Genomic DNA, 25,108 nt, shown 5'->3' on the forward strand with positions numbered 1-25,108 from the left:
CATTCGATTCGCTGGCCGAGCCTTCGAAATACAACTGCAAACATATAGAAAGAATGTGAAAATAAGATGGCGGTTGCCGCGCTTCGATGCGGAGTTAGCTCTCCGTGGGACAATTGTGCAATTATGCAAGAAATAAAGATCGACTCACGTTATCCGCAATGACGATCCGATTCGCCGGCTAGTCCATCCTCCGAACTGCAGCTTGCGAACACGGAAATGCATGTACATACACTACAAAGGAGCAAAAACCGCGCATCGCGCACGAACGACGAAAGACATGCCGCGATTTTGAATCAAGTGAACGTATCGTCGCGTCGGTCGCGTCGTGACGGCGTCGTGTCGCCTCGCCAGCTCTCGAGACTCTCGAAACTCTCGATGCTCTCGAGACTCTCGAACACTCGCATCACGTGACCCACAGCCCACAGCAGTCTGCGCCATCGATAGCGGTGCACTTCACGCGATACGCACCGTGTTGGGGCACAATATACAGATAGAGTTAATTCGACCTATCGCGTATAATTACGCGTTGATTATTAGGATTACACACAACAATGTAATCGCGGTGACAGGTGAGTATACGAATCGTTAAACAAAAAAAGTAGGTACGGTAAGAACGCATGAGACGAGCGTCGTTTTTCCTTGCAGGAAATCAGAGGCGCATCCGGTGAAATAGATTACCCTCCCCAGGGGTGGGGTCATGTGTGATTGCTGTCATCTACTACAGACGAGTAATTGACAGGTAATGCCAATCGTGTGAGGAGCAATTGAGTAACGCGGTCATGGCTCGACCTATCGTGCCAAGCCAGCAGAAGCTGGCCGAGAAGCTGACTATTTTAAATGACAGAGGTGTTGGTATGTTGACACGCATTTATAATATCAAGAAAGCGTGTGGTGATGCCAAATCCAAGCCTGCCTTCCTCTCTGACAAGGCGTTGGAGTCTTCCATCAAGGCGATCGTCAGAAAGTTTCCTAACATTGATGTAAAAGGATTGCAGACCATTACGAATATACGTAACGAGATCATCAAATCCTTGTCATTATATTACTACACATTTGTCGATCTACTAGATTTTAAAGATAATGTGTGCGAGCTTTTGACAACTATGGATGCATGCGGTGTTCATATGGATATTACGACTAATTTTGATTTGACCAAAGGATATTTGGATCTTGTAATCATTTACATCAGTTTGATGATCCTGCTGTCGAGAGTTGAAGATCGTAAGGCGGTGCTAGGGCTGTTCAATGCGGCCCACGAGATGGTGCATAGTCAGTCGGATCCCAGTTTTCCTCGCTTAGGACAGATGATTATGGATTACGATGCTCCGTTGAAGAAACTTTCAGAAGAATTTGTACCACACTCTAAATTGCTGAAGAATGCCCTGACTTCACTGTGGCCAGTATATCCTGGTAGAAACTTGTCCGCTGACACATGGAGAGCTGATCAAAAATTGAGTCTTGTCGGTAGTCCTGGTCAGATACTCAAAGCAGCAGCGACAGACACTATGTCGTGCGAAACATTGAGCTTGGATAGAATAGAAAGATGGGTGATTCTTGGATTTACACTTTGTCATACATTCTTGAATCAGGAACAACCAAGCAAACTATGGATCACTGCTTTAGAATCCGGCTGGGTGTTGGCATTATTTAGAGACGAGGTGATTTATATACATCAATATATCCAGACATTCTTCGAGGGTATGAAAGGATATAGCAAAAGAGTATCAGAAGTAAAAGAATGTTACAGTCAAGCAATACAAAAAGCTGGTTACAGGCACAGAGAAAGAAGAAAATTTTTGAGGACCGCTCTGAAGGAACTAGGTTTAATTCTAACCGATCAACCTGGACTTCTGGGACCGAAGGCGTTGCTGGTTTTAATGGGGCTTTCTCACTCAAGAGACGAGGTATTGTGGCTACTGAGACACGGCGACAATCCTCCTACTCAAGGCAAAGGTAAAGGACGAGGTGGCGAGGATTTGGTGGACCGCCAGTTGCCAGAATTGCTCTTCCATTGTGAAGAACTACGAGCGTTAGTAAAGAAATATTCTCAGGTGCTTCAAAGGTATTACGTCCAATTTCTTTCGGGATTCGATGCTCCTGCTTTGCATCAGATGATACAAAATCTTCCAGTTTGCCCCGAAGACGAGGGAGCTATTCTTAGTGATATGTGTTCAACTATAGCTAGTCTGACTGTAAAGCAAGTCGAGGACAATGAATTATTTGATTTCCGTGCCTTCCGACTGGATTGGGTTAGGCTGCAGGCCTATATGTCTATCGCGAAGTGCAATATGAATCTAGCTGACAACAGAGAATTGGCTTCCTTCATGGATACGGTAATCTTCCACACGAAAATGGTCGACAATTTAGACGAGATGCTGGTCGAGACGTCCGATTTATCCATCTTCTGCTTCTACAGTAAGATATTTGAAGATCAATTTCACATGTGTCTCGAATTTCCTGCTCAGAATCGATACATCGTCGCCTTCCCGCTTATATGCAGCCATTTCCAGAGTTGCACTCACGAGCTCTGTCCGGAGGAGCGTCATCACATTCGCGAGAGGAGCCTCTCCGTCGTCAATATGTTCCTGGATGAGATGGCCAAAGAAGCTAAAAACATTATCACAACCATCTGCGACGAGCAATGTAACATGAGCGACAAATTGCTACCGAAACATTGCGCTTTGTTAATCTCACAAGTTGTCAATCGTAAGAAGAAGGATAAAAATAAGAAGAACATGTACGAAATTCATAAGCCCGGTATAGAGAGCTATCGGAAGACACGGGAGGAATTAACAACGATGGACAAGCTGCATATGGCCCTTACTGAATTATGTTACGCCATCAATTACTGTCCGACTATCAACGTCTGGGAGTACACTTTCGCACCGAGAGAATATCTGCATCAACATCTGGAGTCGCGATTTGCTAGAGCGCTGATGGGTATGGTCATGTATAATGCAGATACCAGCGAAATAGCCAAACCATCTGAACTTTTCGTCAGCGTTAGATCTTACATGAATGTTCTTCAAACCATTGAAAATTATGTTCACATAGACATCACGCGCGTCTTCAATAACGCTCTACTCCAGCAAACTCAGGAGCTAGACAGTCACGGCGACAAAACCATAGCCGCGCTCTACACGCAGTGGTATTCGGACGTTCTGCTGAGGCGAGTTAGCGCCGGTAATATTTGTTATTCTGCGAATCAACGGGCGTTTGTCAGCTTATCCGTAGAAGGTGCCATTCCATTTAACGCTGAGGAGTTCTCCGACATCAACGAGCTGAGAGCATTGGCCGAATTGATAGGACCATATGGTATGAAGATGCTAAACGAGAACTTGATGTGGCACATCGCCAGTCAGGTGCAGCAGTTGAAGAAGCTGGTGGCGGGCAATAAGGATGTATTGATATCTCTGAGAACAAATTTCGACAAGCCGGAAGTAATGAAAGAACAGTTCAAGAAGCTGCAACAGGTGGACAATGTTCTTCAGCGAGTTACCATAATAGGCGTGATTCTGAGTTTCCGGCAATTATCGCAGTCGGCGTTGGTTGATGTACTGGAAGAACGCATACCGTTCCTGCTGAGCTCCATATTAGATTTTAGACATCATCTGCCGTCCGGCGATCCCATGCGCGTTGTCTCCGAAATGACATCAGCTGCAGGCTTGACCTGCAAGGTCGATCCCACCTTGACGTCAGCGCTGAGAAACCAGAAGGCGGAAGTCGACGAGGACGAACATTTGCTCGTTTGTCTGCTGATGGTCTTCGTGGCGGTATCCATTCCGAAATTGGCACGAAACGACAATTCCTTCTATAGAGCATCGCTCGAGGGCCATTCCAACAACATACATTGTATGGCGACCGCGATAAACAACATATTCGGAGCATTGTTCACGATTTGTGGGCAGAATGACATAGAAGACAGGATGAAGGAGTTCCTCGCTCTGGCCTCGTCCAGTTTGTTGAGATTAGGTCAAGAAGCGGACAAGGAAGCAACTCGAAACAGAGAATCCGTCTATCTCTTGCTGGATCAAATAGTCCAAGAATCTCCATTTCTGACGATGGATTTATTGGAGAGCTGCTTCCCATATGCACTGATACGCAACGCATATCACGACGTGTACAAGCTGGAGCACTCGCAACCGTGAGCTTAACGGCGAGGCTGCGAGGGAGAAAGGGTGCTGCATTTCTAACTTGCCACTTTTTTACGTCCACACACTTGTAACATCGGAGGCAATCATGAAGAATTTGCTGCTATTTATCACATAGCCGAACGATAATTTTCTGAATGGAGTTAGTTTTCTGGCTAGCGTCGATGAAAAAGTACAAGCTTATGTCACCGGAAGCACGAAAGACTGGTGAATATGTACGATTATTCGAGGTTTGATAATATCAATGGATTATACTCCTCGGCATTTTAACAGAATGTCACAAACTTGCGACATTATAATGCACGTTAGCAATTTTTTTTACGTTATTTGCAATAATCGCAAAAAGTGTCATGTTAATCTTTATATATAATTGAGATCTGTGTTTACACGAATGTTTTTATATAGCTGAATTTTAATGTATCTTCTTTGTATCGAAAGAATCTTTATCGAGGAAAATTAATTCACAGACTTTCATAATAATATAATTCGAACCGATGCATTTTTAATGTACAGTATTCTCTATAATTTGAACGTCCGATTCGAAATATTTGTTACTATATAACTGCATATAATCTTTCACAATTAAGTATTATTATAGTTTATGGAATTATCAAAGAATTTTTCTATTCCACGGGGACGCAGAATGTAAGCTCCCATTGACTTCAGGCTAAAGATTGCGATATTCATATATCACACAGTAGGTATCATTACACTTACCCACTACGACTTTTTAATGTACAATTGTAACTTTTACAATAGTTTATAATAAACAAACTATGTGTATAAAACATGGCTCATTTGTCTTCGCACAATTCAGTTCTCTTCGCTCCAAAGATTACACAGCGAATAAATGTAAAATGTATGCTTTATTTAATTTTTTACATTGTTTTCGTCTCTTTTAATCACATTAACATAACACAAGAGATATTCACAATTATAATTCTTTTATTTATAATATCCTTAAAACACTCGCCGCATTCTAGACATTTTGGGAAAAGAGAGTCTGAAGCTACGTTCAGGCGCGATTGGTCAGTATCATGCTCAATTATAATAAATTTACAATAAAGAGATACACCTCCAAGAACACACATCACTCAAAGTTGCACCGATTAAAAATAAAGATACGGCACGAACGTAAGGGCCACTTGGTGTTCAGTGATATCCAAGTAACGCTCTCGAATAAAAAAAAAGAGAAAGAAAAAAACGTACAATTTTCTTAAGAAACAATTAATCATTCGTGAAGTGATCGGTACGTAGGACAATACGAAGTTACACTTAAATAATCCTGGATGCACGATGTTGATAGGTCATCACGTTTTTGGATCGATAGAAAAAATATAATCTCGATTTGTTCTTTTTTTTTTGTTCTTTCCTCTCTAACATTATGTACAAGTGATAGAGTAGTATGTGTGTGTGCATCGCGTCACAGTAATGCAACTCTGGATTAAGATAGATACATAAATCTCAGCGGTCTCGAAAGATTTCGTTCGGTTTCATTGTCGTTATCGACGTGATACACATATATGGTGACTTGACACATATGTTACACTATTACAATTAAAACTGTAGATGAGGAAGTTCACGGACCACGCGAGGATTAAAAAATCGCACCTTAATCCAGACGCCGCGAAAATGAATAAGCTTAAGCTGTATATATGTAGTTAGAGGTCTGGAACAAATGATGAAGGAAAATTTATTCTTATCTTATACTCTCCTCTCGTACGCGCAAGCGACTTCATTGTCAACTACATAAACTACGCCTTGACCCCATCCCACGCCCGTTTCTTAGGCTTTTGGCGAGACGTAACGAGGCATTGCTATCTATTGTTTTTTTTTCTCTTTTCTTTCTTGATATTCGTTGTCGCGTACGCGTCTTTGTAACTTTGCAATCTTTTTGATCATAACGTTCAGTCATTCGAAATAGTAATGGCAGTGAAATGGAAGCAAAAGTAGTTGACGCATCGTCGTTCGACATCAGAAATATCAATTCATTCCAAAAGCGAATTCTAACTACCTCGAGATTGCTCATCAAATGGCAGTGGCTCGGAACGAAGTGATTTCAGAAATTCCCGATGACTCTACGAACGACATTGTTTCGCGCTTTTTTCTTTAACATACAAGGAAAAATCTTTCTCTCTCCTGCGTAAAACAAAATTTAAAAAAGGACGTATAAAAAGTCTTCTTTATCTGACGGCATTGTCTAAAAAATATTCGTTTTAACATCGTTATTGTACAGTTAAGAAGACAATCAACACTTATTTTCAAAAAACATTTCTAATGCGATGCGTAATACATTAAAATTAATCGAATCATGTCTCGTTACGTTCATTGGCAGTAAAATCAAATCCGCGGACTGTCACGGATTGTTGCTCGCATCGAAACAGACTAAAATTCGTTCAATGACATCACGAGCGACTACGAATGGGGTCAAACGGAATTCCTTTGCACCTATACGTAAGAAATCTCGAAATTTCTCCTAAATAACGTCGACCGTACGATTTCTCCGGTCCACAATGGATCGTCACAGAAAACTTATGCTTAAAACCTAAAGGCTCGATTACACGCACGTACAGACACTCGTTCGTCATTCCTAACTTCCGTCCTGATTACAAAATACAGAATAATATTTCGCTATAATACAGATCTGATATAAAAACAAGTATTTTTTGTATTCGCTTTACCATTTGTTATGGTTATATAATCATTTTATAATCGCGCGGTATATATTTATATACAGATATACACACTTCTCGCGATCACTTTCTCACGTTCTCTCTCACTCACAATATTTCTTCTCGCACGCCCGAAGAACATTTACTTTCCATCCCATTTTCTAGTATTTCCTCTCTTCTAGTTTGCTCCTTTTCTCGCAAGACTCCCATATGATCCACCTTAATAATCACATTGCATCTATTGTACATTTCCACACGATCTCCGCAAACTCGTATTATAATGTCTTTATACTGGCACCTCCCCCTATTTTATAATCTTGCATCCCTATATTCACCCTTTCGCCTAGATAAAACACAGTCTTAAAGTTACAATGCAGAGAGTTGTGATCCAATTGCGGATAGACATAGAGATATATATTAATCACACCAATTGATACTTGAGAATATCATTAACTTTCTGTTTTTTTTTTATGCTCTACCAATTTCTACATGACTGAAAATTAAAAATAAATGTAAAATTTTCGAATAATCTTGTTATGCTTATAAAATAATGAAAATGATGTATATTACTATTTATCTGCGCTGTACTTGAAAATATAAATGATTTATGCAGTGATTGTAAAAAAGTTGATAAAAAAGTCACGAAGTTAATCTCTTTCTTAAACTAATATTTAAAGTAAAAAATTACGCTCGTTTAAATACAGAACGTTAAAAGTATGATCTGTAAAAGTGATACAAATAACAATTATAAAAATCAAAATTGGATACAAAAAAGTAATGAATAAATCTGATTTTCTAAGTAGCATATGTTCAATCAGTTTTTCTCTCCGATTTGGTATCGCTAACTTTGAATGTGCTTTATGCATATAATAATACGCGTTCAATATTATTCACTATAAATTGATAATATAATCTAAACAGGATCGGATACGTTTGCGTTAAATAGGCGTCGATAAAAGACGTATGAAAGAGAACTCAGTCGTTATCAGATTTGGCGTTTTGGAGAAGAGGGGAGTGCATTAATATCGTATCGATAAGCAGTTAGACAGCACCAGATACGATTTACCTCGAGAATGAGAACCGATCTCGTGTTTCTCGCTTACGAGTATGCAGCTGTGTACGTGTGAGAGCCCATGTATGTATATAATATATTATATAATATAACACGTCTGCGCGTTTCGATAAGAGGGCTCGTCTTTGGTCCGCTATACGCATAATCGCGCGTTTACGGTGCAGCCCCCGACTTAATACATATTAAAAAACTCGTTTTAATTAAATATAACTTATAACATTCGCAATAGGCGGAGATAAATTATCATCTGCAAGATATAACTAACTAATAATAATAATTAGCGTAGCCTAATAATAATCAATATCATTTTTGTTCATATATATATTTATATAATAGTTAATGGAATATCTCGCTATAGAAACGTATTATTTTGTGTTGCTGCTCTTACATTTCCTTCATAATCTTGCATAGCTCCATTCACTCCAATTGGCTAATACAAATTAGTATAAGAATAATACATACCGTTAATTATTATACTACAATGGTACAGAGATCAAATGAATGACCTGTTATGGTTTGGTAATGGTAAGGTGCCATTTCGCTCCAGAAAGTCATTTATATATGAAATACTTTAAAGTCCTTAAAATTGCGGATATGATAAAAATACATATAAATAATATTTTTAAACAACAATTTCAATTTTCTCTCGACCAGATATTGTGATGTGTCTGCTGTATTAAACCTTAAAGCTAGATTAGATCCGCTTTATCCGTTCCACGATAAAATTTCGTTCCGAATAAAAAACAAAAAAAAAATTTTTGACTCGCTATACTTATTAATAAACAAAGTACAAGTAAAACACATCGCCTTTGGAAAACTCATTTTTATATCTATATGCCGCTTACACCAAAGGACGTATTGTCTTATTGCCAATTCCCCGCCAAACTTGTACCTAATCTCTAACAAACAAGTGGAGATCTCATTTACAGAGGTCTCAATCATAGAGATCTCTTAATTTAACTTTCGAGAGCGACATGTACGGGTATCGACATCTCGTGCCGTCACACAAAGACCGTACAATCTTGGCCTTAAATGCTTGTAATGTTCGAAGGGCGAAAATGCGACGCGTTTTAATACCGCTGCGTTCGTCACTGCGCGAATACAACGTCGATCGTTAAAGCAACAAATGAATCACAAGTTGCATCGATTTAAATTACTTTGATCATATAACAATATCATCTTCACGTTGGCGAAAAGTCTCCGAAGCGTTCTAAAATTTGATCATGCGACGAGTTCTTTGAATGGCGACACGAAAGATCCATATTATATTGATGCTTACATAAAAAAGATTACATATATAAAATTCTCAGTATTCAATATTTCAGATATATATATATACTCCGTTACTTTATTATCGTAACTTTTGTCAATTTGATCTTCCGGATCGCCGTTCGTAGCGTTAGTCTTTGCAAAAAATCACATCTACCGAACCGATACAAAATGAGAGATCAATTTGATGATCATCGACGCGTACTTTCTTTGTATCTACAAGTAACGTGCGGCACTTTTGCACGGTGTATGAAGGTGTATGAACGCAAATCAGGTAAAAGCGCGTATCGTGTCGGACCTCTCAATCTGTTCGACCATCTTGCGGTATCATTTTGCGCTGCATATCTCGTCATTTATTGCTTCGACCTCGGTTATGAGACATCGTCGCGCTCCTTGCGTGGCATGGATCGATTCTCTTCGCGTTTGGCAATCGTTTTCACACAACGACCCGTGATGCAACGCCGCGACTGCTGGTCCTAGTCCGTGACATCCTAGGATCGTCACACCTTGTTGTGATGCCTCATCTCATAGGCTGCGCTCCTCCCCCCTCCCCCGGAGCCCGAATAGGCGCCGGCGTACAGCTCTGGGTGATTGGAACGGCTGTGGTTGTCTGCTGACCCGCTATTTGGTGGCGCACTAGCTGTGGGAACCGAGCGATAGCCTGCTTAAAGTTTAGAAAAACGTTCGGCAATGAAACGAAACGCGTAACTAAAAGTAACGTCAGATATGCGAGAATAGAGGGGGTTGCTGCCAATATATTATATATTAGGTAAGTAGAGCAAATAAAGTATGGCAGTATAGGGAAACAGTCGCCGAGAGCTTCACACTTTTTGTACTGTATTCTTGGCATACTGTTTCACTTTGTCTACCCCGTCTAACTACAATGCCATTCTGAAAAATAATAATTTAAGATCAACACAATGGTGATGTGAAAACGAGAAGGAAAGAGTTCGGCTCCTATATGAAATAGGAAAGAAAAAAGTATTTTAGCTAGCATCCAGTGCAATGCCATGAACAATGCGCTAGGAGCAAATACAAGAATTTCTCATATAGGAGAGAGAAATATAGACTCCTCTTATTATATGTCATACAATAAATATGTAAGTTTTACATTATATACAAATAATATTTACATTCATGAATTTGCTCCTGTCAAGCGTATAGAATATAGGCCCCAGCTCACCTCTGCAGGTTATAGAACGATAGTATCAGGTAGTGATGCGCGTCAATCAATGCGAGGGAGATGCAAACAGGAAAAGACATTGATGTAGTTGCGGGTCACACAAGAACGAGAAGACGCGAACAACGTTTACTTGGGTTTAATCCATATTAGCAATACTTTCTTTCACATTAATATCAATGTATGCATGTTTGATTAATGCTTAAGCACACGAATTAAACTCAAGCAACGAGAAATACGTAGAGATAATTTAATATGCTAATTCACCTTTCGGATAATACTGAGCACCTCTACCCTCTCCGTAACCGTGAGAGGGTCCACGTGTTCCGTGTCCACCTTGGCTTGGTCTTGGGGGTATACTTCTTGGCCCAGCTCCGCCTCCACCGTGTGGATGTCGCTGAAATAAATATGACAAGTAATAAAATATGCATTAACAATATTGTGTAATTTTTCAAATAATCTTCAATTTAAACTTTGAAACGGAAAAATCCTATATACATGTAGAATTTGTGTATTCTTTTACCATTCTTCTAAGGGTATTCATCGGTCTTGTTAAGGTATCACTGATGCGCCTCGCAGGTGGCTTTTTAGGATTAGTGGAAGGAATATGCACGGCGCAACACTTGATGAATAATCCCATAAATATGATGAAAGCTATACCCATCAATAGCACTGCCCACCAAAACTCCTAGAAAGAAATGACACAAGCGATAATAAGAAATATGTAATTGTAAATTCATAAAATAAACAGTATAAATGTCTGTTTGCTTACAGTTATCCATTGCGCTACCGAAGATAAAGTTTCTTTGTTGAACAATAGATTTTTCAACCTCGCAAGAGGTCCTTCCGTGTCGACGGCTCGACATTTCAAGAAAACATCGCAGTAACCCTACAAGGAAAAACAAAAGTGATCGTTCCATGATTCGTTCTTTAAAAAATGTTTAATAATGTGCTTGTGTGCAACATTTTTTTACACACAATTATCTATAATAGTTCACCTGAAAATTATCGCAAGGTGAACCAGGCCGGAGACTCATACCACCCTCGGGTAATCCTACCATGTGCGCAAACTCGCTTGTACCGCGACATGTTGATGCATCGGTGCCATTTTGACAGGCTAATTCGCAGAGCTTTCGCTTGTCGATGTTCGGTATAATGCTGCTCGTTAAAAAACATTCTGTCAGATTCCACTCCAGACAAATAGATCCGGTGCATTCCCCGTTGATGCACAACTGAAATAACAATAAATAATATAGCATTGAAGCAAAATGTGTCGACGATTGTTAAATCATATGCGAATAAGAGTAACAAATTTACTTGAGTGCCTTCGTTGCATCTAGTCTTATTAGCTTTTGGTAGCGGCGCTGGGCATTCGGACGATCTCCCGCTGCAGGTAGAATTATAACTACAGTCCGATTCAGCTCTACATTGGACTCTATGGGAGAAGGGTACAAACTGGCACGTTTCGCTCGAACAGCATGGTCCTTGACTAGGACTGTAAATGCATAATGATAGTCATCAGAAATGTGATATCAAATATGATCTATCACGCGATCGGGAAAGAAAAATCATCAAGTTTCGCTTCCACACGCACCTGCATTGTGTTCCATATTTCCTATTGCAGCCTTTCGCCGTGTCATTTTTAATCTTATCCAGCTCGGACACCTGTCTGGGATAACAGCACTTGTCCACGCACTCGTTGTCATCGTATCCGCAATCACACTCCTCGCCAGCCTCGACAATCTTGTTCCCGCAAAATGCTCCTGTAGATAAAAATATAATAAATTTTATTGTACAAAAGTAAAAAATTCAGAATAAATATTTATATATCTATTTCTGTCATGCTGTGTAGAATGAAGGAAAATTTGAGATAAAAATACCAGTGAAACAGTTCCTCTTCTTATTATCCTCGATAGCATCTAGGACGTTGCTGATATTGCCAATGCTGCACTTTGAAAACTTGCTGTTGTTCGGTCGATTTCCGCTCGTCGCTGAGGCAAACATAATGTAATTACCGTCCAAGCCTCCCGGTCTGCATTCCGGCGGAAAATCGTGCTGGAAAAAAAAGGTGATCGTTATCGTTACCTCTGCGTTCCATCATTCTCGAACAGATTATTGCACGAGCGATAAAAAAACCGACGTGCTTTCTTTTTTGCAACAATTGGTCTTACCGGTGATCCGAAGTTATGACCTATCTCGTGCGCCAGAGTCAGCTGCGATACTTTGGGCGGCACTCGGCTATTGTAATTCACGAAAGTTATGATGCCGGTGTTCAGAGATCTCTTGGTGGACTGATAAAGGCCGGATACAGTTTCGGTATAAGTCTTAAATTTCTCGCAGATACCACCGGACGCACCTGACGCGGACGCAACCCAGGCGAGTCCGAGAGTGCCTCCAGTGAAATCCCTGTCGACAAAGCGTGAAATAACGTTTGCGAGCCAACCGTAAATGGACGCGGCATGATTTGTTCTGTCTACTAACTCACCTGTAAGTGAAGACGTATGCGAGACAGAAGTCCTCGTGATTGGAAAGGGAGTGCAGATTCAAGAAGTTACTGACGTCGATGTTCTCCAAACAGAACGGATTTGGTTCGCTGTATGGTTGTTGAGGCGTACAGGCTGTCTCGTCATCGATCTGATATCAGATATAGTGAATGTCAGTCGCACAATAGAATGCTCACCGGGAGACTGGTACTATTTTCGGCACGCGATATACCGTTACCTTTATTCGTTGAACCTCAAACTTGATGTTCCTGTGCTCTGTTCTGCCATCGAACTTCGTGTCCCTATAGATGTAATTCACAGCGGTGACGTGGTGAGCGATCAAGGACAATATTTCCTCTCTGGTTTTCTCCACGTCGTGATGCAACTACGAAGTAATAGTAGTGAACACGAGTTCAATCTATGACGAAACTCAGAAATTATTCTATCTCTTTCTCTACACCGATGTCGCAGAAAACTTTTCCCCTCATATATTCATATTTGAAGCGGACTTTGCGTTATGCAAGTTCTCAACATTACAAACAGCTTTTAATTAAGTATCAAATTAAATTCCTTGTGAAAATGAGGATTGGTAGCTTTCTGCATTTGTTAAAATTTAAGAAGTGTAAAAAGCTTTCAATTTTAATATTAAATATGCGCGCGAGCAAAACTCTTTGAAATTTTTTTTTTGAAAAACAAAGCTTAAAAAATTCGACCAAAAATCTATCATTAAAATTGCGCGTCCGATGGAACGCACTGTACTATGCAGCGTATACCGTGGCGGTATTAAAGGCTGTCGGAACATAGGGCACGGGGATGAAAATATTCTTTTTGTGAAGAATGTCGGAATGCGGACAGTGTCTGGCTTGTTGAGAAAATGCAAAGGGAAATTGCACTGACCGTGCAGCCGACGAAAATACATATGAATGTGACCATAGGAAGAGAACGGTCGGTATTCGAGGTATTTCTCTATTGTGCAAGGAGATACGGCATTCTCCAGTTACAAATTGCCAACGAGAATTAGGTCATTATAACAATCTGCTATCCCTGCCTTTATTCCTTTTACATAATTACAAATGTCGGCTTCGCGTTATGTACTATCGCTTGATAAATTAAACAGCAAGACGAGAAAAACAGTTGTTATTTTTAATTCCGAGATAAATTCGACATAAAAGTGAAAAAATTAAATATAATACATATCAAATTTAAAATTAATAAAATATGCTAATTTTTCGTATTTATATAATTTTTTTCGAATCTTTTCAAATTTGATGTAAACTTTATACATGAGAAAAATAATAATAATATCTATTATATTTGATTGCAGAGTAAATTATATTCAAATATTTTCAAAAAAATAATTTCTAAAATTATGTTTAGTTTTGGAAAAGTTATACTCAAAGTATATTTCTTGAGAAAAGCAGCCTAATCAAAATTTAAAAGATATTCTTTCAGCAAATTTGCGATATTTACGATCTATGCAATTGAAAAAAGTTAAGCATACCTGTTCGGAAATGTGCCTCCATATAAGAGGATCCGTTTGTATGAAGAGTGAACAGGTATTATTCTCCTTCGATCTGGTCGCTCTTCGTGACCTACGATGATTAGGTTCATTGGCTTCTCTGCTGTACTTGTGGACAGGAGTCTCTCGATCGCCGTTCCAGAATGGAACATTTGGTTTTGGCTCCTTTTGGTTTGTTGATGAAACCTTAGGTGGTTCATCCGGTGAAGCGGAATTCTGGATTCTTTCCATCCATTCTATCACTTCACTATTAGTAATGCCACATCCACCACCATCACCTAAAAAATTCATTATTGACTCAACATTATTTTTACGAAATGTAATAGTGTTAAAATTATAAATAAGTGCTGAGAAATAATTTTAATTGATTGATTCGCCCCCTCAAAATATCAATCGATAAATGAAAAGCATCGACAACAAATTATTTAACACATTTATTGTATCATCTTGAATTTATCATTTCGATAATATATTTTCGATATATTATACACTTACATAAATTTGTTTTGATAAGTTTCCAAAAGAAAATATTACAAAAATTTAGACATTTTATCAATTGCTGAAGAAGACTATGATATATTGAACATTGTTTATTTTATCGTATATGATACTGGCGCCATGCATACTTTATAATAAATATCTCTTTAGAAAAAAAATTAATCTCTTAAAATTTATAAATTGCAGTATTTTTTATGCAAAGAATATTTTAATTTTCCACATGGAATAATTTTTCTCATATTAAATTTATATAAGAATTATTTACACACTCCATTAGGAAGCAACAAATTATATTATTTCACAGATCTATCCCAGTATACACGCGTGTGCATTTAAGTATCGAGAATAAAAACATAATGTAGGCGAAAAGTGCCATCGCGTATGATATACAGAAGAGTTTTACGAGTACTCGGCTGTGCAAACTTATCGAGCAAAGAAAGCATCGAAGTCTTAAAAAGTTTTCTCTGTCATAGTTGCTGATATCAGTTCACGCCTAAAAGCTTGAAAATATTTGCTTTATATATACTCGTCAAAAAAATTATCGCAACACGTAATTAATATCAAAATTTAGCATAAATTCAAATAAGCGTATCTCCGCGAAAAACTATCGTATTTCAAAAATTTTTTTTTTGTTTTAAAGGGTAAAGTCTCTACTTTAAGGAACTTTCGTTCGATTTTGATTTTATTCTCTCCCCCTTTCTCCATCCCTTTAAAAGGGATGTGTTTTTTTTTTTCAAAAAATTGCATAGTTTGACGAATTCTACGGAGTGTACTAAATTTTTTTCGCAAATATCATCATAACTATTGTAAAATATGGACTTTTCTCTACAAATTTAAAAAAAAATTGAATACCGTACGATTTTTTTTCGCGAAGTTACAGCATATCAAAGTTACCTATGCATTTTTGCCTATGTATTCAATTACCGCCAACATTAGCATTATCCGATGGGCACTACGGGGAAGTTGCTGGTCGGATTTTGCCCATCGTGTGTGTGTGTGTGTGTGTGTGTGTGTGTGTGTGTGTGTGTTGGGGCAGGGATATGTTCGTATTTAAAATAGTGTATTTCTGCCTCGTCTTCGGATGACCTTTTATGGGAAGATGGCTGCATGATTTTGAAAGACTACCAACCAATTTTCAGCAATTGGAAGCAGCCCTACATCGAATATAGTTCGAAATTCTGCAAGCCACAATTAGAGCCTGCATTAATATGCGTGAGCGCCTGCAAGAGGTCATCCGAAGACGAGGCAGAAATATACAATTTTATATACGAACACATATATCCCGGCCCCAACACACACACACACACACACACACACACACGATGGGCAAAATCCGACCGGCAACCTCCCCGTAGTGCCCATCGGGTAATGCTAATGTTGGCGGTAATTAAATATATAGGCAAAAATGCATAGGTAACTTTGATATGCTGTAACTTCGCGAAAAAAATCGTACGGTATTCAATTTTTTTTTAAATTTGTAGAGAAAAGTCCATATTTTACGATAATTATGATGATATTTGCGAAAAAAATTTAGTACACTCCATAGAGTTCGTCAAACAATGCAATTTTTTGAAAAAAAAACACGTCCCTCCTTTTAAAGGGATGGAGAAAAGGGGAGAGAATAAAATCAAAATCGAACGAAAGTTCCTTAAAGTAGAGACTTTACCCTTTAAAACAAAAAAAAAATTTTTGAAATACGACAATTTTTCGCGGAGATACGCTTATTTGAATTTATGCTAAATTTTGATATTAATTACGTGTTGCGATAATTTTTTTGACGAGTGTATTTAGAAGACCTCCGAAATCCAATCATTCATCTTATTGTTAAAATTGAAATGTAATCGTAAAAAAAATTGCATTAATGACGGTATACTGACAAAGCCTATAATGTTATAACACTTATTAATTACTATTCTTGTATCAAAGCGCTGAATGTTTACGTAATGAATAGCTTTAAGACTGCTATGCTTAAGACAATTCATCTAAATAAAAAGAAAAAAATATTTCAAATTTAGTTTTAATTATAAAAAATATAAGTAATCTAATTAAGTATTAATTTTAACAATAAAAATCCTATTTTATTTTCATATAAACATTTCCGAGAATCTTAAGAAATAATTTTATCGAAGTACTAGTCCTTTTAAAATTCTTACAAACTTTAAACACTTGGAATATATATAAATTTTGTTGAAATTTAAAAAATTTTCCAACACAAACATTCTTTAAAATCAAGTAACTTTAAAATTCTTATTTAATAAAGAATTTATAAAGACATAAATTATATTTAAAAATATTCTATAGTACTATTTAATGTTGGAACTATTGTTAAAATGCATAAATAATTACAGAACTACAGGAACGGTTCTATAACAAATGAAAGTTTGGAATCCCTTTCTAAAAAAGTTAAGTCATGTTAAGTCTATTCTCGCAAGTATATTGTTGCCTCTTAATTTTAAATTAATATTAAGACTAGAACAACACAAGCGCGCGCTACGCGCGCACCATTCCTCGATTTTATATGTTAAAAAAAATGATACAGAAATCAGCTGATAACTGTCAAAACATATTAATCGAGTTTAAAGTTCTATAACATTTTATTTAAAATATATTACTATTTTAATTTTTATAACATATTTTTACTTTAAATTTAATTACCAAATTAACGCTTTAATCAGCTGATTTCTGTCAAAAAATATTAATAAAGCGTTAATTTGCTAATTAAATTTTAAAATAATAATATGTTATAAAATGTAAAATAGTAATATGTTGTAAATAATATGTTATAATGCCTTATCAGCAATTAATATTTTTTGACAGAAATCAGCTGATAACTGTCACAAATATTAATCGAGTTTAAAGAATTGTGACATATTATTTAAAACATATTATTATTTTAATTTTTATAACATATTATTTTAAAATTTAAGTAGCAAATTAACGCTTTAATCAGCTGATTTCTGTCAAAAATATTAATCAAGTTTAAGCAAACTTTATATAAAAATATCATTCTTTTTATATAAAATCGAGGAATGGTGCGCGCGTAGCGCGCACTTGTGTTGTTCTAGTTTGTATATATTTTTCATCTAGATATGTTTACAACAATGCTTGCTCGTCGCTATTTCATTTTAATCGGTATTTTTTCCTTCTAAAAAACAGAATCCCTAGAAAACTCATGTCTAATTTTGATATAATATCTCATAAAAAATAATATCAAAAAATTTCGTAGGATTAAATAAGACAAGATGTGTCTCTGTTTGTTATTAAGTAATTTCTTTGGTTTTTTTAATAGCAAGAACTATTTGTTTATATTGAAAACTATAGAATTATAAAAAATAAAATCTAGAAATCTAGAATCTTTCTTAATAATTCACTATTTTCTGTGGGAAATAATCTGTCAGTTTTTTACACACACATTAATTAAAGGCCAAAGGTGTTTCTGCTCCCTGAATTGTGGTAGATGAAAATCTGGGAGCGTGAGTCGTAAGCCATTCCGAGCAAGCACCGCAAGGTTCCTAATTAATGGCAAAGTTCATTGCCATTAATTCTGAATCTGGTTATGGAACTCGAAACATCCACGAGCCACGTGGGAGCCCTATATCATCGATAGAACTGAGGATACGTTGCGTTTCGAAATTCTCCTATAAAGTAGGCCGAAGTCGATCTTGATAGATCTTCAGGATAGGAATAATAATAAGCAAATAATAAAACGATGCGCTCTGAAGCCGCCGAGTCATGTACTGTACAATCCGCAGGGTGTGAAAGCTGTCACCAAAACAGAGACTTGATCATTGGCGCAATTCCGCAATATGTTGAAGCGTGCATATCTGTGTAAAGCGAATACATGGACACATAATGCTGCGGCAACTAATGGCGACCTTGTCGCGGTCTCCCGGGTGTTGTATCGCGGTGCACAACGACGCCGTTACGCGCTCGTCGAAATATCTGCGTACGCGTGCGAGAACACCTCTGTTCCATTGGGAACCAACTCGCGCGATTGGATCGGTAATTCCGAAGAGAGAGTGTCTTCATCCTCATACACGATATGAAGAAACTATTAATAGCCGCGTTCTCTTTCATTTTCGAAATCTAGAAAGATCGATATAACTATGTATTTAAATATATAATTATTCCTCTATTTTATTTCTTTTAAACATAATTTTTAAAATCATTACAATTTCTCCTTCTCCCTTTTTTACCCAATTTAGTACTCTTTTACGTAACTCTAATCGTGAATGATGCAAGTTATTACTACATATCTGACAAGCTCGTTTTGAATGATAGAGTGGAAGCTTTTATTTATGCGACTTTTTCGCTATATTACACGCGCAAGGTTATTAATCTCTTTTATACTCTCGGAAGTGAGATATTTTATATCGTTTGAAAAGAGAGTATCTCTCATATTTTTATTTCATATATGATGATACCGCAACAACGTTAACTGACTAGCCGTCTCCTCCCATAGGCATTCCTCCGGTCTAAAGTAGAAGTCGTTTCGCATAAATACGAATCAATAACGTCCCTGTCGATATAACCGAGATAATCGCGGCTGTCGGCTTTATTGGAGGGTTAACCGTAAGCCGCGAGCTTTAATGACTTGACGTTTCAAGCGTGACGATATTGGCTGTCTGTGCCGCTACTGCCTATTACCGCTGCCTTGTCAGTATTTAATAGAGATTATTACCATTTCACAAAGTAGAATAGAAATAAAAGAAACGTCGATGAGACGACGAATCGATTGCCACTTATTTTTCCTTGTTTTACTCATTAAAATGAAAATTATTCCGATGACACATGTTTCTGTGCCATTTAGAATTGGCGTACGAATAAAAAAATCATTACTGCCGAGCATTTTTTTTTGCTATGAGAAAAGTTTCTCTTTACATCATTTTAAAACTTTGCACAAATCTCATAATGCATTTTTCTTATCTTGAATTATAGTTTCTTATATTTCGATAAAAGGTATCCTTTTGGAATTTCTTTTTTCAGTGCTTTTATTTGTGTCTAATATTGCACACCGCATGTAGCGTTCCGGGAAGACTTAACCGCAGAACATGAAGTACATTCTATACTATTCTGCTGTACTCTTTCCTTCGCATCATCGTACCTTGTATAGTATACAGCAATAAGTGCGGCAAACTCATAACGTCGGACATGTTTCCGGAGAGCAAACACGCCAAGATAGCGCGATTCGGTCAACGCAGCATGCACGGGCGGATAGGCGCGATAAATATTACACGCGATACCCCGGCTATTTATTTCAGCGTTGGCCATTTACGCTACTACCATAAACACGGCGGTGGATTTCCGCAGAAGAGAAAATCCGCCACCCATCCGTATAGTCATCGCGCCGACTACAATCGATTCAGGACGATACTGCATTTTCCGCAGTCTTTTGCGCACCTATCCAAATGGACCTTTCTTTAACGATACCGTAAATGATGCATGGAATTCATACTTTTTTTCTCTGCACCGTAAATTTTTCGATATCCATATTCTCGCTTAAACACAATCTTACGCCAGTCGTTAAGCTACTTCGTCGTTTCTCCATGACTATATAAAATAGCATCGAGCATTTTTGTGTTCAAATGTGTAAATTTTCTGACAAATTTCCAAATAATTTTGTTTCAACGAAAATTTTATTTTTAAATATAAAAAAAAATAAATAATACGTTTCTTTGTGATTAAAAATATGTCGCAGTAAGAAAATAAAAATAATGAAGAGAAAATTATATATGACATTATAGTTATATATGACATAGATAGTACAGAACCGTTTTAGTTTCCGCGAAACATGAAAGCCAATTATGCCATAAAGCAATCTTCTCTATACATTCTTAATTAATGCATCTTTTCATTAAGACGAGTCGCTCGGTTCTGATGAACGGATGGATGTGTTTTTAAAGATGATTACTAAAGAAGTATGCCAAGAAGAAAAGTGGAAGATATTCCGAGAGAACGGAAGACGTCGCGTGACAAAAGGATGCGCAATGAAAAGCGGATGTTGTAATGTCATGAGACGCGACGTCGAGGTCGCCGTCATTGAACCGCATATTCAGACGAACGTTTAAAATATTCTCAGATCCACGTCTCATAATTAGTATACTTTTCATGCATGACGGGCATAACAATTATTATCACAATCGGTGGATAAATATATCTTTGTTGAATATCTAAAGATATTCTCTTCTCGAACGCATTATTATATTTTTCATTTGCATAATAAAGTTCGCAGTTTTGTTCAAAGTTCTTATACAACTGCCGTTTTTTTCGATAAAATATTGAACAAACTTTTGTAAGTTGTAAGTCCTAGTTTATCATCCATAAGTTTATGAATACAAATGAGTGAAAAAGAACAAAAGGCAAAGTATAAAAATAGCGGAGAAATAGAATTATTTGTTGCAAATTTGTCTATATAAATCTTATAGAAAAGTATTGTAATTATACATATATAAAAATTATAGTGTAATCTTGCAAAATTTAATTTATTTGTTAATAAGATTGCACTTAAAAAGATAAATATTGCTTAAAAAATTGAATAAACATAATGTTCTGTTTTTGTTTTCTTTTCATTCGATGAATTTTTTTTATTTGGCTTTATTAAAACCAAATATTTCCAACACTTCACGATAAAAATATATTATTGACAATCTAAAGTATGCCAGCACTGAAAGAGTAACGAATAACAACAAATATTTTGATACTAAATGTTTATAATAAATAGCCCGATCTTTAGATCATTTCCTCGTTGAAAAAATTATATTTACAAACTTATGTGAAAAAAATAATGTTTTGAAAACGTTAAAGGTAACTATTGAAAGTGTTGAAAAAAAGGAATTTTGCTTTTTTTTATCTTACCTTGTCGAACGTCCACGTACGGATCACCGACGTCATCCTCGTGATAGATCACAGAATGCAACGTCTCGTTTATCTCGTGCGGCGGAAAGTAGTAATGCGCCCTTTCCACATACCACGCACCACTCTTCGGTGATACTATCTTCCCGTGGAAGACTCCATCACTGACACTTCCGAACACATGGCTACCAGGCTCACCTAAAAGTGGAAAATATATGATCAGAGACGTGTATCGCGAAAGTTAGAAAAAAAGAGAGAGGAGAGAATCTCTGTATAAAATTTTCTCAAAAACTCAATGTTTCACTTTTTTAATTAAGGACTCGACAATTATAACAAATACATAAATAATTACGTCCTAATTGAAAAATATATATGTATATAATTATTAGAATATTATTAAAGTATTATTAGAAATAACGATGTGCAATTATGCTATATTTAGTTATCTCTCAAAGAAACTTTTTTTTTTTGTTTGAACCTATCGTTTCGTTACAGAAGCAAAAAAAGTTATGAAGGTAACATAAATACTACATACGAGTACGAAACCATGTTCGCGTGCAGACGATTGCAAACTCTCGCTTCGCTCGAAAAAATATCGACGATGGTTGAAACTTTGTCGCTCGCTAAAACTTTCTGCGCCAGAAATTACTGGTTTACGCAGCAACGTGCTGCTCCTGCCTCGCTGTCTAATTTACTCGCCTAACCGAGATGTACATAGGAAAAGTTATAGCGGATATATTTTTCATCTCTTTCTCGGAAAAAAAATAAAAAACTAAAAGAATTAGAGTAAAATGAGATTTAATTGTAAAATTTACAATTAAATTAACTTATATAAAATAAAATTATTTTAATTATAACATTAATGTAATTAGTAATTATAAATTTAAAAATAAATTTATATAAATATATAAATTTAATATAATACAAAATATGTGTTTGTATTATATCCTCTCTCTATTTTTCTTCTTTTTTCTTTGTTAACGCCTGCTTAAAAGTAATGCTTAATATATAAATTGTCATAATTGTCACTTTTTCCATCTACCAGTTCTTTAAATTATTGATATTGGTATTTCGATAACAATTTGTTTGATAAAAACTGAATATTTTTATTTTTAACAAATTTGTTTGCAATTATATCAATCGCAGATTAAAATTCAGTTAAAACAATTATATGTACACATTTATTTGAAAATAATAAATAAAATTCGTTATTTGTTTGTATCAATTAATTCATCAAATAATTTACAATTATTTTCATCAAAATCCTTCAATTTATTCAAAGACTTATAACTTTTTATAACTGCAGATATTAAAAAAAAAATTATTATTCTTTTAAATTCTCTATTATATGTAATTAGAAAGAACAATTGTGGGTTTCGATGTCTTTCAGAACATCTGTTTATAATTATAAAATAAATAGTATTATAAAATCAATATTCAAAGAAAATAAAATAACATAATTTACAGAATAAACTAAAATGCTTTTCTTTCAATTATGCACCATAAAAATTCGAGAATTTAATTTCCACAGGTATATTATTTGACGCGAAAATTTCTTCAATAAAACCTGCAACAAATATTTTATCTCCCTCTGTACGAAGAAACCGATAAATATATATTTTTATCAACAAAAATATTATTTGATTAAAAACAACATTGAAATACAATAGTTATCATTCATGTGTTATGTGTAAAAAATATTTTGCGACACATTTTCGATCAATAGATCGATGAACAAACAGTTAAATTATTAAAAGTGTCAGACAAAATCTGAACGTATTGCAGATAGCAAGTAAACGACAATAATAGAGAGAATATTCAGCAGCGTCATGCACGACGTACGCGCATATTCCTTTTTCCCTTTAGATAATAGATCGCAGGAAAGCAGAGTCGCGCCCGCACCCAGCTGAGCTTATCACAATTCAGAATTCTTTTTGACATGAGGACAAAGGGAATCTTTTGCTTCTGGTACTACAAATGTTCCAGCCAGTCTCCATAACATCACTCCAGAATTCTTTTTCGCAATTTTGAACTATTGAGGTATATATTAATATGTTAATATTCTTTAAATCTTTTTTTATATACATTTAAAATATCAAACGAAAAAAAAATTGTTATAATATTATTATATAATAGCTATACTTCTCATTAGATAAAGTATATTGATATTTTAAGTAAATTACTCTTTTCTTCAAAATTAATTAAGAAACTTTAGCAATAAAATCTTGAATATTTCAGTTTACATTAAACTCGCGTAAGAACTACATATTTATGTTAACTTTCGAAATATTTTGTACAAAAGATATAGTTTAATTTAGTAATAAAAATTCTTTGCTTAGGGTGAAAAAATTTCTCATACATCTAGCAAGCTACAAATATAGCTCGTTAACAATGATGAAGTGCTTGCTAAGCCTGAGATTTTTAGAATTTTCTTTGATCCTGAACTGAAGTATGCCTTCTCGTGGTATTTTTCGACAAAGACCGGGACTGGGACTGTAAACCGGGTCGACGGGAAAGATCGTGGCGCGAATACGCGAGTGAGAGATAAACCGTTCCCGCAAGCACCTCGTCACCCTGATCCATAATTTAAAACGTCCTATTGCCTGGACTCCCGTAAATTATTAGACTGGAAATAAAGGTTCCACCCGATATCTACACTGACACGCACTTTTGCGTGCCACACCTGGCTACCGGGGAACGTCCGCACAGAAGCGATACCTATATTACACGAAGAAACAATACCGCCTCGTCGAAGTTGCACACAACGCAAAATGCAGCTAGAATGCACATCGACGACGAAACAAACGTTTCGGCCTGGAGGTCAGACAGACAGACGCGGTTATAAATTTAAGTATGGCTCTTTGTTTGCACAGTTGAGAGCACTTCTTTGTACTTCTGTTACATTTAGTTTGTTTTGACGCAAGTTCTTTGAGAATATGCAGAGTGTCTCTCTCGTAAGGTTCAACTTTAGTAGCGTATTCTGTGGTGAATTTGAAGACGGTAGCTTTCTCTTCAGCGAAAATTTGATTAGAGATTCTATGTTTTGTTACAACTTTAGAATAATAAATATCTCTGTAACTGAGTTTCACGTTAAGACTTTATTAAGACTTTGTTTGACAGAAAGCAAAAAATAATTATTGTTTAATACCAAAAAACAGATAAATTGTGTACAATAATTACATCATTATCTCAGTTTTAATTCTGAATGAAGAAAAACAGAAACGAAGAAAAATATGAAAATAAGAAAAATTGTATAGGATTTTCAAATAAAAATTTTACCTATTATAAAATTAATGGTATTATAAATGCTAATGATAAAATTCAAATAAAAATATAATTTATATGTATTTATTAAAAAATCAGCATTTTTTGCACGTTTGATTTCGAATTTTTTGCGTAGCTATTTTTTTCT

At 36.1% G+C, this 25,108-nt stretch overlaps 2 protein-coding genes across 8 annotated transcripts in view; one reads left to right on the forward strand and one right to left on the reverse strand.

Annotated features, from left to right (window-relative positions):
* Positions 1-411: 411 nt before the first annotated feature.
* On the forward strand, positions 412-5,020 carry Hem (Nck associated protein 1 Hem). The gene is made up of 2 exons (XM_083058839.1): positions 412-569; positions 646-5,020. The coding sequence occupies exon 2, from the start codon at positions 780-782 to the stop codon at positions 4,146-4,148; it is 3,369 nt and encodes a 1,122-aa protein (XP_082914965.1). The 5' UTR covers positions 412-569; positions 646-779; the 3' UTR covers positions 4,149-5,020.
* Positions 5,021-5,975: 955 nt separating this feature from the next.
* The window catches only part of Kuz (zinc-dependent metalloprotease kuz), a 121,108-nt gene continuing 101,975 nt past the window's right edge, over positions 5,976-25,108 (reverse strand). For 3 of the 7 annotated variants that reach the window (XM_083058844.1, XM_083058841.1, XM_083058840.1), the window contains exons 3-15: positions 21,700-21,894; positions 14,329-14,624; positions 13,066-13,212; positions 12,830-12,978; positions 12,516-12,750; positions 12,225-12,399; positions 11,939-12,107; positions 11,662-11,839; positions 11,343-11,576; positions 11,117-11,233; positions 10,868-11,032; positions 10,612-10,741; positions 5,976-9,872 (exon numbers count right to left, since the gene is read on the reverse strand). In XM_083058844.1, the coding sequence (XP_082914970.1) occupies positions 9,685-9,872; positions 10,612-10,741; positions 10,868-11,032; positions 11,117-11,233; positions 11,343-11,576; positions 11,662-11,839; positions 11,939-12,107; positions 12,225-12,399; positions 12,516-12,750; positions 12,830-12,978; positions 13,066-13,212; positions 14,329-14,624; positions 21,700-21,894 (2,378 nt within the window). In that variant the 3' untranslated portion in view covers positions 5,976-9,684. The remainder of the gene's footprint in view (positions 9,873-10,611; positions 10,742-10,867; positions 11,033-11,116; positions 11,234-11,342; positions 11,577-11,661; positions 11,840-11,938; positions 12,108-12,224; positions 12,400-12,515; positions 12,751-12,829; positions 12,979-13,065; positions 13,213-14,328; positions 14,625-21,699; positions 21,895-25,108) is intronic. The other 4 variants (XM_083058842.1, XM_083058846.1, XM_083058843.1 and 1 more) reach the window with 3 other exon arrangements.

This window comes from Prenolepis imparis, unplaced genomic scaffold (assembly GCF_030444845.1).
Source record: "Prenolepis imparis isolate NDT839.2.m4 unplaced genomic scaffold, iyPreImpa1.0 SCAF_2, whole genome shotgun sequence".
In the NCBI taxonomy this organism is placed as follows: Eukaryota; Metazoa; Arthropoda; class Insecta; order Hymenoptera; family Formicidae; genus Prenolepis; species Prenolepis imparis.